Below are 19,899 nucleotides of genomic sequence, written 5' to 3' on the forward strand. Positions count from 1 at the left end.
ATATTTTTGCTAAAAGAGTAAATGGATAATCTTTTAATTGTGTTTGGATAGTGGCCAAGAGACAACCACATACTTGTGTAATAGCTAGTATTTAACACTTTTGCCACTTCAAAGATGATGCTGATAGGATTATGGGTTTTATTCCAGATAAACCACTAGGGGGGAGCATCCATCTAATTTTTTTGTAGCAGAAAAGCTTGCAATACCATACATTGTAGAAATGTTGTAAAGCTATATAGTTTATTTAAATAGGAAAACTCTTGGTGCAAGAAAGACTTGAATGACAAGATCAAAAAAAGTATTCATCCAGTTTAAATGTATTCACACAGTTTAAATTCATAACTGTATATGTGGATGGAGAAAAATAGTTAATATATCCTATCTTTGAGTTGGTTTGTGGAGGTTTATAAGTAAGTGTGAAATAAGAAAACTGTCAAAGTATCAGTGGGCTAGATAGCCTAGTCGCTGTGGCAGTGACCTTGGTTTTTTGTGCATATGATTGGGATAATTTTTTATGGAAGTCCTAAAACTCCATCTGACTCTGTGCAGACTTTTTCCTACTTCCACTCAATTTTGCTGGATCTTGCCCATACCCAGCAAATACTTGTATTTAAATTTGTTTGACCAAACTCATTATGGCTCAGTTTGTGGTTGGAGCCTATCCCTGTAGCCATCTTTCCCCTTGGGCAGTGATGATGCAGAGCTAACGTTTATTGAATAGTAAATGTATCAGGTACTATGCTATGCATTCTGATGCTACTATGTAGTTTAATTCTTACAACAACTAACATGGAGATACTTTAAAAATTTGCTTGAGGAAATTATGGCAGAGAGAAAGGTGAAGTGACTTGGCCAAGGTTATACAGTATATTGGTTTCATAGGATTCAAACTCAAGCAGTCCAACTCCAGAGCTCATGCCCTTAACTTCGAGCTGCCTCTCTCTGCATTGGGATCTGCCAACCAGCTATTACACCATGTACTATCTTAAAGAATATGACCACATATGCTTAGGAATAAGTAGTATCAAGGTCAATAAATTTCTAATTGATGGAATAACTTTCTCTGTTTATTGTTGAGTTAATTCACTAGTGAGTCTTTCTTCTCTGCCAGTTTCTCCATATCACCTACCCTTAGCATACTCTATATTCTTTTCTTCCCCACTCTCATTATCCTAAGTAACTCACCCCAAATTTTAAACTTTTTATTGGAAATAATATCAAACTTTCAGAAAAGCTACAAGAATAAAAGTAGGACAAAGAACATGCATGTATCCTTAACTTAGTTTAAGCTGTTGTTAATATTTGGCCTCATTTGCTTTATCATTTGTTCTATTTGTTTATATTTACATAATCTTTTCTTTCCTGCATCATTTGAAAGTTGTATCCATCACATTCCTTTACCCTTCAAGTAATTATTTCTCAAGAATAAGGATATATTCTTCTACATAACCACAGTACTGTTTTCAATGTTAATAGATGTATTAATACAGTACTTTGATATTCATATTCCAGTCTTGCCAGTTGACCCAGTAATATTAATATTTTTGACAGCATCCTTTTCCCTTTCCTGGCTAGGATCAGGTATTCTATTTTGTTGTTAATATTTCTTTGATGTCTTTGATTTGGAACACAGCCAAAGTCTTTTTTTTCTTTTATGAAATTTGCACTTTTCAAGATGCTATTTCTCTTCCCTTTATTTTTTATCTAATTTTTCCTCATTTTGGGTTGTTTGATGTCTCCTCAAGATTAGGATTAGATTATACATTCCCAGCTGGACCACTACATCAGTGACTTTTGTGGCCTTCCCAGGGGTGTGTACATGATGGCATTCTGCCCTGCATTGGTATTGGTAATTTTTGATCACGTGTTCTAGGTTGTGTTTGATTTTTTTCCATTCATAATCATAAACAGTAAAATTACTGGTGGTTTTGTTTTATTTTATTTTTTTTCTTGCTATTAAGCAATCTGTGGAGAGACACATTAAGACCGTGTAGTATTCTATTCCTTATCCAGTCTCCTCTCACCACTCAGGTCGTCAGGTTTAGTAGCCGTTGATAATTCTTTCCTGAACCAGTTTTTACTTTGATGGTTTCAAAGGGATGATTTTCCAACTCCAGTGCTCCCTCCACAGTTACAAGTCAACATTCATTATTCTACTGTAAGCAAAAGCCCTTTCCTCTCTTCTATGTATTTGTTTTTCTATTTGTTATTAATATGAACTAGTGGGTTCTCCTTTTTAACCCCGATGGTCTATAATTCATTATATTTCTTAATTTTCTTAATTACTTTTGTTCCTCAAATTGTGATTTGCCCAGTGAGAGCTCTTTCACATTGAATCTGTCTTTGTGACATGTTCCTATCCTTTTTTCTTTGGAGTACTTCCTTCCTTTCTCTTCTATTTGTTCAAGCTCTGGTATCAGTCATTTCTCCAAGGAATTTTTGTTTCTTTTAGCAGGGAAATGAAATCTGGATTATAGATCCTTTCAGTGGACAAACTAGAATATATATATGCATATATACACAATATGCGTGTAAGTGAATGTGCAGATATACATGTATATATTCCTATATACTGTGCGTATGCACATACACGTGCATATACATATTTTAGACACTGTGAATTTGCACATATACTACAAATTGCAGTCAATCCTTACAGATTTCCTTTTGACTACCCTATTCTGTGTTTATGTGCACCTTTTTGCACAGTGAGAACCCTGATTCCTATCTACATCAATACATTTACTCTTTTCCTCATTCCTATATCTGAAATGGTTTCACAGTTGTTTTGCTTATGCCACTTAAAAAATCCCGTGAATAAGAGTTCAGGATGTGTTTTCAGTTCTTTACCCTAAGGGGCAGTAAAGTCAAATACTGTACCTGCTTTTTCCCTTTTCATTTAAAATTCATTTGGGTTCATTTGTTCCAGTTTGCCCTCTGTTTTAGGTTTTTACCTCCCATCCCTCACTCCTTATTGATTTACTTTTATTTTCAAATATGTATAAGATGAACTTGCTTCCAAAAGTCAGAACTACACAAGAAGTGGTACTCAGAGAGGTGTCACTTTACCTTTATAACGCTTCCAGCCTGTTCTCCCACCTATCCTAGGTGACTGACTTCATTGTTTTCTAGTTGATTCTTCCAGTTTCTTTTTGTAATGATAATACATTCTCTTATTCATAATGGAATATATACATTTTCTTATTTTCACTACTTTCTTACACAAAAGGTATCATACTGTGTGTGTTGGTTTTAACTTTGCTTTTTTCACTGAACGGTATTTCCTGGAAATCACTTCCTGTTAGTTGGTGGAGCTTATCTTTATTCTTTTTTAGTTTTGCTTCATGAGTGTATGTACCATAATTTATTCAAACAATCTCCTATAGTTGGACATCGGTAGTTTTCAGTATTTTACAGTTACAAATAATGCTTGAAATGACTAATACCTTTGTAATGTTGGAGATGTAGCTCTAAGGCAAGCTTATCCAACCCGCAGCCCATGGACCACATGTGGCCCAGATGGCTTTGAATGTGGCCTGACACAAACTTGTAAAGTTTCTTAAAACAGTATGAGAATTTTTGCAATTTTTTTTAAGCTTATCAGCTATCATTAGTGTTAGTGTATTTTATGTACAGCCCGAGACAATTCTTCTTCCAATGTGGCCCAGGAAAGCCAAAAGATTGGACCCCCCTGTCCTAGGGTAAATTCTTACAAGTAGGATTTCTGGGTTGAAGAGTGTGTGCATATGCAGTTTCATTAGATATTGCCAAATTTGTCTCCATTATACTATTTTGGATTCCTACCAACAGTTGTAGGAGAGTCCCTGTTTTTCCACAGTCTCACCAGCAGAGTATATTTCAGGCTTTTGAAGTTTTGCTTGTTCCGTTGGGTAAAAAATGGTATCTCAATGTTGTGTTAATTTGTATGTCTGTGGTTACGAATGAAGTATCACAACGTTTTATATTTTAAGGGCCATTATGACTTTCTTTGATTTGTCTTTTTTTGTCTTTTGCCCATTTTTTGATAGCATTTTTGGTCTCTTTCCCTGATTTTTCAAGGTCCTTTGTAAGCTTGGGATACAACCCCCTCACACTCCCCCTCTTTTTCTGTGATGTGTGTTGCAGTATTTTTCCCTTAGCTTGTCATTTGTCTTTTGACTTTGCTACTAATTGATTTTTGCCATGCAAAAGTTTTCCCCACACTCAAGTTATAGAGGAATTCATTTGTGTTTTCTTCTAGTACTTTTGTAGTTTTACGTTTTTTCTTTTTAGATCTCTGGTTCGTTTGGAGATTATTCTCTGGTATGATGTGAAGAATAGATTTAATTTATCTTTTTCCAAATGCTAAAGCTTTTATTCTTAATCTTGTTCTTGGACTTTAAAAACTTTTTTTGTCAATTGAGAATAATTCTTTTAGATATATACATGTACAAAATGATTAATATATATACATACACATAGACTAGACCACAGAGTTAAAAAATATGGTTGCCAGTATGGGTAATATTTTTTTGTTGAGTAGATGAGGCTAGATTTTGAAATTATCTTCACAGCTGTCAATATATGGACCATTCATAGTGTGTTCAGGGGCAAGGAGACCTGCTTCTGTTTGCTTTAGGGCAGCTCCTCACAGTGGGTAGTATATTTGGAACATCTGACTGTTCATATAGGACAATTAATAGAAAATCAGAAGAGGATCTTTGCAAAGGTGCTGCTGAAATATATTTTCATAATTTGTGTTTGTAGTTTAAGTATAGCTTTAGGACATCAGTCAATTTTTGGTGCTTTTGTTTTGAAACATAATAACCAATAATTGTGAATAGACACAGGTCTTAAGCACAGTTTGTCCTTTGTTGGGCCTTTTGCCTCATCGATGGGTGGGTAGTACCTTCTGAAGGACTGGAGAAATATGTAGCTCTGTGTCCTTCTCCATGGCCATAGTTTTCACAAAACATTTGTTGATATTTTTCTTTTGGTTGCCTTTTAAATAGTTTTTAAAAAAAATTCACGTGTCTAATCCCCTTTTTATTTTAAAGGTACAAAATTGAAATGTATGTCGTTTCCCAAATGTGTTGCCCACTTACTACTCATGGTTCGTGATTTTTCTCAGGGATGTAGAGTAGGGTAGAAAGCTTCTGGGAGACTGAAAGGAGAAGAATAATCTTTTCATGCCTAAATGTTTTTCCTTTTTTCCTTTAGACTGTTTGCTACTGTTATTTAGAATGACATTATGAGCAGCAGAAACACACTTTTCTTTCTATTTTAACAAATACATTGGTTTTCATTTTAGTAAAAAAAATTTTTTTTAAAGTGTGTGTCTCCACTTTTCCAAAGGGGAAGAGACATAGCATTGTGTCAGCTCTTAGTTGTTAGGAAGTGCTACTATTCTCATGTGAGTTTGGCTAAAGGAATGATCATCATGAATTTATTGAATACCTGTTAATGACACAGCCCTGTCTGTGATACAGTACAAGACTTGTGAGTGGCATATATAACACTCTTATTAACAGAGTATGTAGCTTTACTTAATTTAATATAACTTGTTTAGTAGCATATTTTGCTTTTGTTTATCTAATTGGTGAGTGAATATGTATTTACTTCAATTGGTGCTAATCCCAAAGGAGGTAGTATGATATAAAGAAAAGAATAAATAGAGCAAAGTTTAAATCTTTTTACCAATTAGTATGTGGCTTTGGGCAAGATTCTTAACTTGTCTGGGTTTCACTTCTATCATTTGTAAAATGGTAATACTAATATATTGTGAGGATTAAGTGAGGCAATATGTGTATATAATATTTCTAGGAAGTTGCCTGACACGTGGTAGACATTTAGTGAACTGTAATGGTTATCATTATTACTTTTTAATTATTATTTTGATGAGATTTTAGATGTCTTTTTGGTGAAAGATGTTAGCTGTAGCTAATATTAAATGGTGATGATAAAGAATTTGACCATAAACTCATTTTCTGGTACTCTTTTTGGCTAATTTCCAAGATATTAATAATTTGCACCTGTTGGCAGGTTATAGCAGCAGGCAAGGGAATTGAAATATAAAATTATAAATGTCTAATTCTTTGTTTATAATTAAAATAATATGTGCAAGTGTATGCCAGTTGCTTTAGGTAGCACAGAGCTCTGCAGCCATAGATCTGATTCCCTCTCATCCCCTCTGTCAAGTGAGTCAGCTCCTCCAGTAATGAGAATTCACCCAGAAGACTAATGTATACTCCTTGGCCATGTCTACCTTCAGATGACCCATAGGAGGAAGGAAAGGAGTGTAGCTCCTTTTGAAGTTTTATCATTGCAAAATAGTGGACACAGAAACCAGGTGTTAGGGAACTGACTATCCTGGTTCTGGGAAGAGAAAATGGGGAGAAAAAGAGAAGGTTAGGGGAGTGAGATAATGGATCTCTGTAGGTTTGTATAATATTTTCTTTCCCATTTTTTTCCCACTACCCTTTGTAGTCCCCTTTTCCTGGAATCTCATGGTTTGTCTAGTAGGAGTCCTATTGTCTAGCAGTGTTCTTTTGCTTGGTCTGCTAGTTTAATTTATTTAAGTAGAATTCTTTTTTTAAAAAAGATAAAATAGATGCAATAGTATTGCCATTTTTCTTTCTTTTTTTTCTCTCAGCAAAACCAAAGCCCAGTCTCTCATTTCTCCACGTTTGCAAAGCTTTCCAGTTAGTTCTTTAAAGATGAAAATCATGGATTAGTTTTTACATCGTGGAATAAATTCAATTCTTATTGTATTGTTTTGCCTGTAAGATATTACGCTAACCTTAAAGTGCTTACTATTTAAGTAATGAGAAATTGAAACACCGAGTTGCTAGCATAGATCACATATGCAGTATTTTTACTTTTGGTAACGTAAAAAGAAATGGGTGAGTCATGTTACTTGCCTCCTTGACACTTCACTCTCTTTTTTTTTAGCACCCCTTCTTCCACCAAAAAGATCCCCCAAAAAACTCCAACTGAGGTGTAGCTAAATGTAAAAAGTGCTTCAATTTAATCAAAAGAACAACTAGATGACTACCAGTGATTACCCAGTGACCAGTTCAGATAAGCTAATTTATTATGATTTTACTTAAAAAAACATAAAAGCTTAAAAGGCACGAAGTTAAGTATCAGGTGCAGTCTAACAGATTATTCATCTCCTTTCAGCAGTGTACTTGTAAATTGGGTCTTCTCAAAACTCACTCTAACCAAATGGATAAGGTTCTGTTTAAGGAAGCACAGGAAAGCTTTTCTGTTCCCCTTGACAACTAGTTCTTCTAGGTGAGTATCTGCCTTAATTGGCAGAATTGTAATTCCTTGTAATTTGGGTGAAGTGACTTTGTGAGTATTCCAAGTCATCACTTATGCTGCCTTTTCTAAATATGGAATGTTCCATTTCCAGAGTCAGAATTATGAGGACTTTTTAACCTTCCCTATCACATAAATGCTTTTTGTAGTTAGTATGAGAAGACATAGGTTTTGGTTTCTGCTGTACTTTTAGTCTTTCATTTCTCTTCTTCATGGGTTCTAAAAAGAACTAGCCAGTTATAATATTTTCATGAACAAAGTATTTTTAATTCCATGCTACCAGACTATGTTTTAAATGGCTATGGAAGGAACACCATTAATTTATGGATCTTGACCCTCCAGAGGCACTACCCATCTTAGTTACAGAGATTACATCTCAAAAGGATATAAGGGAAAGAGCCCTAGTATTTTTTCCCCTTGTCCAAGTCTGTGCATATTTTGTCGTTGAAGAATATATTTATGATTTTAGCTTGACTAGCAGGCCTTCCTAGAGTATAGCTAATTAAGACTTGCCCAAGCACTAAAAGCATTTTAATTTGAATGATTAAAAGAAGTGAAGTTTAATTAAAGTACAATTATTAAAAGTTCAGTTAATTGTGTACAATTTTTTCTTAATTTAAAAATACTATTACCTTTCATTTTAAAGAGTTTCATTATTATTTTAACCTTTATTAAGATTTCTCTTCATGCATGAGCTGGTCACATCTGTCACATTACTTTGGTCAGATTGTATTGGGACAGTTGTTCTTACTTTGGTCACAGCACTAGTAAAAACAGTTTATTAATTATTTTGTGCATGTTTGATAATCGTTATTCAGAAATTTGTATTTACAGTTTAAAACAAGAGATAATTACTTGATTGGTTACAGGAGTAACTATATTAAAATAGTTAATTCTTACAAAAATTAAAATATGTCCTAACCTTTTAATTTCTGTAAGAACTAATGTCTCACATAGTAATTATGCCCTTTATTTGTTTGAAACTCTGACTTCAGTGGGAATCGAGCCTAGTTGTCAGAATTTATTCTGTTTATTGCCAGCTCTTTGTGTAAACAGCCTTATATGCTCATTTTTAAGAAAGGAGCAACATGTTTGTGTGTAGAGCTCTAAAAATAAGATGAAAATGTCTAAATATACATTATTTTGACCAAAAAAAAGATAAAATAGTGCTGTTTAAAATAATGATGCCAGGGTATACATTAATTTCTCCACTTTGTTACTAGTTTAGTGAATATAGCTTAGGGGTTTGTTTTTTCAGTCCTGAGGGTAACTCAATATGTCATGACCAATGTCATTCCAGGATACTCTGCCTGCAGCTAGTTTCTAAGACTGGATGAAGTTAAATAGGAACAAACAGGAGTTTGGGACTTACTGGTTAACAGGTTAAAACTGTGTGATTTTTCAGGTGGCCTGCTGATAGCATGTGCTCATTTTGGTGCATATGTGTATGGGACAGACATAGACTACAACACAGTTCATGGCTTGGGTGAGTAGAGATTATAGACAGTGTTATAGTCATTGCTGTGGTACCAAATGTACCTTTAAAAATACAGTTGACCCTGGAAGAACACAAGTTTGACTTGCACAGGTCCACTTATACTCAGATTTATTTCCATCTCTGCCACTCATGAAACAACAAGGCCAATCCCTCCACTTCCTCTTCCTCCTCAGCCTACTCAACATGAAGGTGATGAGGATGAAGACCTTTATGATGATCCACTTCCACTTCATGAATAGTAAATCTATTTTTACTGAATAAAGTAAGTATAACAGTAGGCTGTTAGTAGTTAAGTTATGGGAGAGTCAAAAGTTATATGCATATTTTTGACTGTGTGAGGAGTTGGCACCCCAACCCCCATGTTGCTCAAGGGTAAACTGTAGTTTTATATGGCATTATTTTAATCTTCAAATACAAAATTGTGATATGATTTTACTTGTTTTTATAAGACTTCATTGGGTATCTACTTTTATGATCCATTGTGTACAGAGTGATTTCCTGGGGGAACACGAAGGTGAATGAGAAAAAGTCCTGCTCTCAGAGGGCTTTAAGGAAGTGCAGGAAAATGATAACCCAGTGACCAGTTCAGAGCTATAATTTATTAATTATAACTAATTAATAAATATACATGATAATGAAACATATTTGGTTAAGATTATCACCACTCATTTAAAGATTATCACCAAAATTATTCACTAATCATACATTGACTATATACTGGATTAATAACTAGTCTTTGAGGTACTATTTATGTTTCTAATTTTATAACTGACCAAAACCTCTTTAAAGTAACTTTAAAGATTCTGCCTTGAACTGAGGGTACTTGAAACAGTCATCTGCTTTACTTTTCAGGTAATTATGGAAAATATTTTAAACTCTAGAAGCTTGAATAATGATGTGTGATTGGATGGAATTGAATCAAACTGAAAAAGTATTTCCTTATAGCTTAATGGTATTGAAAATGTCATTTTATTGATGATTTTGAGATTATTTGTGTTTATGTTGGTATTCATTATAATAACTGGGATCAGCCCTTATAATACTCTTTTCCTTTTCCTCACCCAGTATAAGTTATTGTATTGGTGAGCATTTATTATACTTTATTTTCTTTTGTGGAAGTAATTTGATATCTTGTACTGGTGACCTGTCTTTTTCCCTACCTTGACTGTAAAGAATTTAGTAACATTTATTAGGAGAATGAGTTATAATTTATTAGGTGTACATAAATGGGCTAGCAAGAAAAAGATATTCTTTATCTGAAATCTGTTTTAAAAAGTACTAAGAATTATTCCAATTTGCTTTTAGTAGAAGCAGTATATTTCTTTTAAGGAAATTGTCTTATATAATTTACTTGAATTTTTATTTATTAAAGTTATGTTTGGAAACTTATGTTGTAACCTTCAGTCTACTGGGGTAGAATTCTGATTGAGGTAGTTTCCTTAGAGCTTATCCAAGATACTGTTAGGTATACCCTCTGTTTCCTATGGTTCTGAACTCTTACTTTATCCTAAAATATTCTCAAGTTTCTCCTGTTTTAAAAGTACAAAACTTTTTTTTTAGCAAATCTGTAGAGGTTCTCTAGCTACCACTTTGTTTTCCTTTTCCATTTGCCAAAATGCTTCTTGAAAAACTAGTATAACTTGTTGTCTCCTCTTCTTCATCTTTCACTCTCTTCTGGCCATTATTTTCCAGCTTCTGTGCCTATCATTCTGCTGAAAACGCTAACAAAGGCCACAGATTTATAGCATTTGACAGTGTTGACCTTCATACAGCCGCTCTTGGTTTCTTGACAGTGGTCTCGGCGGGTGGTACTTTTACTTTTTTGTTTCTTCTCAGTCTACTTGATGCCCTGCAATTTTCTTTGATTTCTGTTTATATATTGTTTTTTTCCAGGCGTCTACCTATCTTTGAGCACTTTTCCATCACACTGCATGTTTTTCAGAGTCATGTCGTTCTTCTTCTTTTGATTTTATAAGAATAATTATAGAGCAAACATGTCACTGCCTCCTAAGTGAACAAAAAGAATGTTATTCAGCCTTATGGAGTCAGTATAAGATTATATGCTGATAATTCCAAAGTCTGTATATTCTGGCCTTCAACTACCTGCTGAATGTCCCCACTGCGTATCTTTTTCTGAATGTTCTGCAGGTACCTCAAGGTACGTCAAGATTGATCTATCTTAAATGAATCTCATCTTTTTTCTTAAGCTTGTTTTTCTTCCTGGTTTCTCTGATATTAATCACTGGTGTCATCATCCTAAACTATCATGTCTCCTAAATAAGGAACTTACGAGCTTCTTTAGTCTTCCTTCCACTCCCACTTTAACTTTCATTAGCAATGTCTCCATTTTGCCTCCCTTCTCCATGGTCACAACTGCGGCGTTTCCCAAGTTCGCTCTCTTCATTTCTGTTTCATTTATCTGATTCATACTATCTCTACACAGGTCTGTTTACTGCTGGAAGAAAGGAACCATATTCTCTTCAACTCTATCTTACTACAAAAATCTTCATACTTGAAAATATTGAATGAGTGTTTTAAGGCAGTTTTACTTGGAAGTTGACAGAACAAGATAAGTTAGACATCAGTACATTTTACTGTTATGTTGAAATTAAAATAACTATTTACTTGTATACATAAAATTAAGATTTTAAATGAAAGCAAATTTTGAATAAATGTAGGTTTCAGTGAGTTAAAACATTACTTCTTCTAAATGACAGAAAATAAGAATACTCTGTTTAATACTTTCTCTCTTCCTTTTTCTTTCCCTTCAGGAAAGGCTACTAGGAAAAACCAGAAATGGAGAGGACCAGATGAAAACATTAGGGCCAATCTTCGTCAATATGGTTTAGAGAAGTATTACCTTGATGTCCTGGTTTCAGATGCATCTAAACCTTCCTGGAGGAAGGGCACATATTTTGATGCAATCATTACTGATCGTAAGTTTATTTTTATACAAAAGTAGGAGTAGGATTCGTTTTGTAAAATCATTTACATTTAAAGTACAAAATTTACCAACACATGCACAAAATGCCAACTTGTCAGTATTTCTCCCATCTACCCCCAGCTTCCTCATCTTGTAAGGAGAAAGTTATGAAGGTACTTAACTACCTTGTTAAGGGCTTACTGTTTTGTCTTTCTAAACAAATATATTGACTTGCCATCCACTTTTATATCTTTTTATATTAACTTGTCACCCGTTTTTCCCTTCAGCTTATTTTTTTGAGGCATATATTTAGTATTTGTTTTTGTATTGACTATAATTGGTTATTATACCAACTGGAGCTCAAATGTCATTTGCAATTATGGTGTCAAATTTTGAACAGAGTTTCGGATATCACACATTTCTCTATGTGTAAGCATTTGTGTTTTTGTAGTGCCTGTTTTCACTGGCATCTCCTTTCTAGCATTACAAGAAATTTGGGGTTCTGTGGAACCACTGGGCCTGTGAACCTACTGAGCTTCAGGAATGTGCATGAAAATTTATTTTCCCATGCCTCATGAGGTCGTGAGTTTTTTAGGCAGCCTATCTAAGAATAGGTCTGCCTTTTCTATAGTATTTGACAGTAAATCTGTAAATAGTGGCAAAGTTCAGCCCTTCTATCTCAGCTCTCTTTAGTTCTTTGCTAACTTAGATTTTGTCAAATGTAATGTAACAAAAGAAAAATTATCAAGGCATATGGTTTCAGTGTGAATATACTTGATGAAAATTTAGTTTTTTTTAAATTAACAGTTTGCTTTATTATTTGCTCTCCCACTCTGTGTTTACTTATATAAAATACATTTTTTTTTTCTGATCAACTTGAGAGTAAGTGGTATACATTGTGGCGTTTTACTCCTGTACTTCAGCGTGTATTTACTAAGAATAAAGATAGTCTCTTAGCAAAAATACAGTTATCAAGTTCAGTAAATTGATAAAATACTTTCATCTACAGTTTGCCATTCAATTTTGTCAGCTGACTCAGTAATAGCTTTTATGGCATATATTTTCCCTCTAGGACAGGCTCTACTCTAGAGTCAGGTATTGCATTTAGTAATGATATCTTTTAGGCCTCCTTTAATTTGTAACACTTCCACAGCTTTTCTCAATGACTTTTATGACATTGACATATTTTAAGAAGACACTTGCTCCTCCCCCAAGTCTTTATGTTGTACATTTTCAGTTGGATTTGTGCATTGGTGATGTTGTGTGCTTCTCAGGGTGTCACATTTGAAGGCAGCATGGCTGTTTGCCCTTGATCCGTGATTTGGTGACTTTTGACTATCTGTGTTACCTTTGTTTTCTGTCTAGCTCCATATGGTATCAGAGAATCTACAAGAAGAACAGGTTCACAGAAGGAGATACCAAAGGGGATAGAAAAATGGGAAAAATGGTAAGTGAAATTTAAATATGACGTATTACTACTTTGAGAAGAAGCATGTGGCTTCCCCGTTAACTTAGCACTCTTAAAATTTTTCACTGATTTTGAAATTTTCTTTCCTTTGTGTAGTCCAGAAAGCCATGTTCCTGTTTCCTTGAGTTATCATCTGAGTGATATGTTTCTTGACCTGTTAAACTTCGCAGCTGAGACCCTCGTTTTAGGTGGAAGACTAGTCTATTGGTTACCGGTGTATACACCAGAGTATGTAATCTTAATTTTATTTTTAATTTCATTTTTCTTACAATGTTTGCATATCTAGTATAATTTTCTCTTTATCTCTTCTTGCATTTGGTGCATCTTTGTATTTAATTTGTAATAGCCTTTGTTTGCCTTCAAATGTGTGTAAAATAGTCTTTTTATTTATTTAGTTTTTTGAGACAAGGTCTTGCTCTGTCGCCCAGGCTGGAGTGCAGTGGTGCAATCATGACTCACTGCAGCCTTGACCTCCCAGGCTCAAGTGATCCTCCCACCTCAACCTCCTGAGTAGCTGGGACTACAGGCATGCGTCACCATGCTCAGCTATTTTTTATTTTTATTTTTTGTAGAGGTGGAGTCTCACTATGTTGCCCAGGTTGGTTTTAAACTTCTAGGCTCAAGCAGTCCACCTGCCTCAGCCTCCCGAAGTGTTGTGATTAGAAGAGTGAGCCACTGTACTCAGCCTCCTTCTTTTCATCAACTGAATTGTTTTGACCTTGTTATTTTGTATCAGGGGTTGGCAAACCACGGCCTATGGGTCAGATATGGTCCTCAGCCTGTGTTTGTAAGGTTCTTGAGCTAGGACTAGTTTTTAGATTTTTAAAGTGTTGTTAAAAAATATCCACACAAAATAATATGTGACAGAAACATACAGTATGTGAACCACAAAATCTAAAATATTTACTCTCTGGCCCTTTATAGAAAAAGTTTTGCCAGCCCTTATTGTACCCTACACTTAGCTTAGTACCTATGGATCACAGCTGTTTTATAGCTCTTTTGCCAGTCTATAGATGTAATTTTCAACAGCTTACCTAAAGGATTCATGCATCTACTACCTTCTAATGCTAGCTTTAATATATATTGGCTATTATGATTATCTTAAGTACAATAAATCAAAAGCTAAGACCAAAATAAGAGCTGTGCATATATTTAAAGCCCTGATTATGTTCAGCATTATTGCTTTGAGTTATGTTATTCAGTAACTATTAAATATAAAGCTATATATATTAACAGTAAAAGACAAGATGTTTGAACAAGACGGAATGTTTAAATTTGAAAGGTATTGCCAAGCTCAGTAGGTTATTTCTTCAATCTGCCATAGATCTATTTTGTAATGCAATTATTTTAATTCCTACATTTGTATTTGTATTTTATTTTATTTTATTTTATTTTATTTATTTTTTGAGACAGGGTTTCACTTTGTCACCCAGACTGGAGTACAGTGGCACGATCTCAGCTCATTGCAACCTCCACCTCCTGGGTTCAAGCGATTCTCCCACCTCAACCTTCCAAGTAGCTGGGATTACAGGTGCACGCCACCACGTCCCGCTAAGTTTTGTATTTTAATAGAGACGAGGTTTCACTGTGTTGGCCAGGCTGGTCTTCAACTCCTGACCTCATGATCCACCCACCTCGGCCTCCCAAAGTGTTGGGATTATAGGCGTGAGCCACCGTGTCTGGCCAATTCCTATATTTACTATACATAATTATACAGTGGTAACTGTCTTTTTCTACAAAGATTGGTAGTCCCTCAGCATTTGGGACCCTCAGCTATTTCTTGTTGTTTGTTTTACAAATGCTGTATTTAAAATTACCATGGCCTAACTTTAGTTGTGCATTTTGTTATCAGCTGATAAGAGAAAATACATTTGTACCCAGATCCCTTAACACTGAGTTTTTTTTTGTTGCTAATGATCATCTCATTTAACCTCTTTTAGAAATGAGGAAACTTAATTCCAAGGAGTGAAATGACTTATCTAAAGTTAAAAGCCAGCTAGCTAATTTGTTTCCTTATTCCCAGTGCTGTATTCACTTAATTCAACATCCTGCCAGATCTCGTATACTTAGTACATGAAATGATAGGTGAGGTTTTATTAATATTTTCATATAAGAGTATATTTGTTCATGTCTTTGTAAAAAGGGTTGCTGCCTTAGACAAACTGAATTCCAGCAACAAGCTACTTTCTTTTTGTTTAATTCAAGTTGTAGGGCTAAAATTAAAAAAAAAAAAATACTGTGAAGTAATTTCAAACTTACAGAAGTTTCAAATACAATACAGAAAACTCCCATCTCTACCCTTATCCAGATTTTTCCAATATTAACATATATCTACCTCCCCCCAACTCCTGCACATATCTATTATCACTAATCTTTTTTTTTGAGACGGAGTCTCGCTCTGTCACCCAGGCTGGAGTGCAGTGGCGTGATCTTGGCTCACTGCAAGCTCCGCCTTCCGGGTTCACGCCATTCTCCTGCCTCAGCCTTCCAAGTAGCTGGGATTACAGGTGTCCGCCACCGCGCCCAGCTATTTTTTTGTATTTTCTTAGTAGAGACAGGGTTTCACCATGTTAGCCAGGATGGTCTCGATCTCCTGACCTCGTGATCCGCCTGCCTCGGTGCTGGGATTACAGGTGTGAGCCACTGCGCCCAGCCTATCACTAATCTTTTTGAAACCATTTGAGAAGTTGGTTGGTATGGTGCCGTCTTACCTCTATATATGTCATTGTATTTTTCAGAAACAAGAACATTCCTATCTAACCATGATCTACCCTGCAAGTCTGGAAGTTAGCATTTATAACACTATTCCATCCAGATCAGAGACACCATTCAAATTTTACCAATTGCAATCCATGTAGGAAACTGTGCTGTAATCATCTATCCTGTCCTTTTTTGGTCTTCTGCAGTCCGGAATATTTTCTGTCTTTCCATATCTCTTGTGTCCTTGGAAGTTTTGTAGAGGACATGGCTTATATTCTGAGTGTTGACTCTCAACCGGGGCCATCTGATATTTCTTCTATGACCAGACTGAGGTCATGCTTTCTTGGTAGGAATACCACAAACATGATCTTTGCAGCACATCACAGGGCACACAAAGCCACTCCTCCTGGTAATGTTAACTTTGATTGTCTGGTCAGGCTCTTCTCTGTCAGATTTCTCCTCTCTGAATCATCATTTTCTTCTTTGATTTGTATTTTATGGGGAAATAAGAAGATTACACTAATATCTTGTTTTTCATCAAACCACTACTCAGATTGATGACTCCATTGTTGACAGCCACTTCTGAGGTGGTTGCCAAGTGATTCTTTTTTCCATCATTTCTTTTGCATTTGTAAGTTGGTATTCTGTAAGAAAGAGCTTTCTTTCTGCCCCATTTACTTCATTAATTTATTTATAGTGGTATGGAGTCATGGATTCCTATATTATTCATTGGGTTGTAATTTATTAGTAGCAGTATTTTGTTGCTCAAATTGTCCCAGATTTAACCAGTGGGAGTTTCTTTGAGCTGGCTCTTCTGTCCTTTTGAAATATCCTCAGTAGTTTTTTATGTAAGTCCTTCCTTTTTAGCATATCTGACTGTTCACTGTTTTGTAGTTTATTATTTAATTATAATCAAAATCATATGTGGTTGAGAATTTATTTTGGAGTTCTTTAATTCCTTTATAAAAAGTAATATTGGAGGTTCTTTAAACTGAATGTATTTCTAAAGACTTTAAAAAGTGGCCACTGGATATTTCTTCAATGACTTCTCTATTTTAGTAATTTTAGATGAGGGAAGATTTCCAAATACATATAACCAAAGTGATGTTTTAGAAAGGGAAAAGGGAGACATGTTTTAGTGACTTTTTTTGTCTTAGATGTTTTATCAATGGATAGATATCTTCTAGTTATGTGTCTAACACATGTGGGAAGACTATGGTCGCATTTATTTCCCTGAGTTTTTGGCCCCTGGAGAGGGTTATTTTCAGATCCCCTGATGTTCATTATTAGACCTCAATTGTGTCTTCTCTCTTTAAGCCTAAAGCGATCTTATTAATTATTAATAGTGAACCAAATTTGTCTTGAGTTTATGCTAGAAACATTAACTGTTTTCATATTCAAGGTCTTTACTCTTTTGAAAATTCTTTACTGTTTTGAAAATAACACAGTATCAAGATGAATTTGAGTCTAAAGTCATCTGTAAAAGTTTGAAATAATATTCTTCTGAATTAAACAGTTTAGAATTAGTTTAACTCTGTTATATTGAAAATGTAGCTTTATAATGGACCAGGAATAAAAAGGAATTCAATTTACAATTGTACCTTAGTGTAGTTTAATTTTAAGACTTTTGTATTTTTGGTGTGGTGAATGTAGGCTATTAGTTCTATTACTGAATTAATTTACTCTCAGCCAAACCCTGTTACATGATTCAAGTTACACATTATAACCAAGTTCAGTTATTATTTTAACCCAGGATTGATTGAAAAGTATCAGACATAAAAGCAAAATACTGCCTAAAAGCTTAGTTGTATATGGAAAATTGTGAGAGCTAATGATTGAAAAGGATTTTCTCACTGACAATTTAAATTGCAGTAAAGAAACTGCTACTCAGAAACTTCTGCTGTTCTTTTTCCTTCTAGTCTACACTCTCCCCATCCAGTATATCAGACTTTTTGCCAGCATCAAGATACTCTGGGCTTTTATGTCTTTTCACTTTTGTTTATTCTGTCCCCATTGTTTGAGATGCCCTTTCTTCTTTCCTCAACTGGTAAAAATCTAGTCATTTTTCTAGGCCTGGCTTAATTGTCACCACTTCTGTGACACTTTCTCAGATACTTCTCAGCAGAATTAATCAGTCCTTCCTCTGCGCTGTCATAATAGCTTGTTTTTACTGCTTATAGAGACTTAACACATAAAATTACTGTAGACTGTTGGTATTTGTGAGTTTATTATTTACAATTTTGACTACTTACAAATGACTCAGATTATCTGTGTTGCAGTCATGTGTACAGGGCGTCAATCCAGTGTGTACACATACAATCCAGGTGTTTGATGTCATAGGAGTCAGTGTGCTACTGAGTGAGTGTAGCTGTTTGCCCAGGCTCCATATATCCATTTAGCTTTATCTAATTTCATTGTACACAGATAACTCTTGAAGTGATTAGAAACAGTGTTTCTTTATAAATGATGACCTTTATAGAAATCCAGCTGCTAGTGTTAGTGATAACATGATGACATACTTATATTAAAATAGCACATTGTACCCCCCAAATATATATGATTATAATTCATTAAAATTTTTTAAAAAGGTGAGAAAGAAGCTAATAATGTGCCCCAAAGTAGGACTTGGAAATAAATTTTGATTGTAGTAAGATGAACTTTGCGGTGCCTGTAATCAGTGAAGAGAACATGTTTTTCATCTCTTACTTAGGAAAGAGGATTGCTGTTTTTAGTAAATGTTCAATCAATGCAAAATCTGTTTCTCAAATGGGAGCTGAAATTCTAGTGACATTTGGAAAGTAGTTGAAGCATGAAGATTCACAGGAAAATGAGTGACAGTCAAAATTGATTCGTGGAAAATCTAGGGGCCTATGTACACAATTATTTTTGTTTTTAATTGAAATAGAAATTGTATACCATGAAATTCACCCCCTTAACGTATACAACTTCATGGTTTTTAGTTTATCCACAAAGTTGTGCGACCATCACCACTAGGTAATTCCAGAACATTTTCCTCACTCCCAAGAAGTAACCCACAGACATTAGCAGTTACCACCCCCCTACCTCTGCCAACCACTTGTCAATCTCTGTGGATTTGCCTATTAAGGATGATTTAGTTTTTAAATAGATAACTTGGGTTGTAGGGGGATATTAATAAAAACAGGGAGTTAAGACAGGATTTGGTAGTGTCATAATGGTCCAGGCAAAATATAGATTTATGCCTTCTACTTAACCATTTGCCAACATTCCATTGGAATGAAATATATTGGTAAATATACAGTGAATAATTTTATTTTACTTTATTTTTTTTGAGACAGTTTTGCTCTTGTTTCCCAGGCTAGAGTGCAGTGGCGTGATCTCGGCTCACTACAACCTCCACCTCCCAGGTTCGAGCGATTCTCCTGCCTCAGCCTCCCAAGTAGCTGGGATTACAGGCATGTGCCATCATGCTTGGCTAATTTTGTATTTTTAGCAGAGGTGGGGTTTCACCATGTTGGCCAGGCTGGTCTTGAACTCCTAACCTCAGGTGATCCACCTGCCTTGGCCTCCCAAAGCACTAAGATTACAGGCGTGAGCCACCACGCCCGGCTGAAGAATTTTTTAACTGCTCTTTTTAATCTTTTTAGTACGGTACTTTGGGAGTATATTGTTAAATTGATTGGCTCATTAATATAATAGATTAATTGTTAAAAATGAATTAAGATCGAGTCAAAAAAGGTAACATGAAACATGCAAATATGTTTTTCTGCTGTTAAACCAAATACAGCAACTTAGTTCAGCAGTTTAGCATCATTCATGTCATAGATGTTAATTAAAATTGTACTGGTACTTTGGGATTTGGTTGATAAATTTGCTTTTTGGGTTTTATAGTTATATTAGGGATCTAAACATGAAGAGTTTATATCTAATTTATGCTTGTGCATATTTAAGTGACACCTTAATAAAAAAATACTTTAAGTCAGTCCACCAGGAAGTAAAAGATTTTTTTTCCTTTAAAAATTAGTATAT

At 34.8% G+C, this 19,899-nt stretch overlaps 1 protein-coding gene across 11 annotated transcripts in view; it reads left to right on the forward strand.

Moving 5' to 3' along the window:
* The window catches only part of TRMT11 (tRNA methyltransferase 11 homolog), a 273,729-nt gene that overhangs the window by 13,233 nt on the left and 240,597 nt on the right, over window positions 1-19,899 (forward strand). For 9 of the 11 annotated variants that reach the window (XR_008525810.2, XR_010140203.1, XR_008525823.2 and 6 more), the window contains 4 exon segments: window positions 8,708-8,788; window positions 11,572-11,736; window positions 13,089-13,170; window positions 13,288-13,419. Coding sequence is in view for 4 of the 11 variants with exons in the window: in NM_001133980.1 (NP_001127452.1) it covers window positions 8,708-8,788; window positions 11,572-11,736; window positions 13,089-13,170; window positions 13,288-13,419 (460 nt within the window). In the remaining 7 variants the exon portion in view is untranslated. 11 annotated transcript variants of the gene reach the window in all.

Source organism: Pongo abelii, chromosome 5, assembly GCF_028885655.2.
Source record: "Pongo abelii isolate AG06213 chromosome 5, NHGRI_mPonAbe1-v2.0_pri, whole genome shotgun sequence".
NCBI classification, from domain to species: Eukaryota; Metazoa; Chordata; class Mammalia; order Primates; family Hominidae; genus Pongo; species Pongo abelii.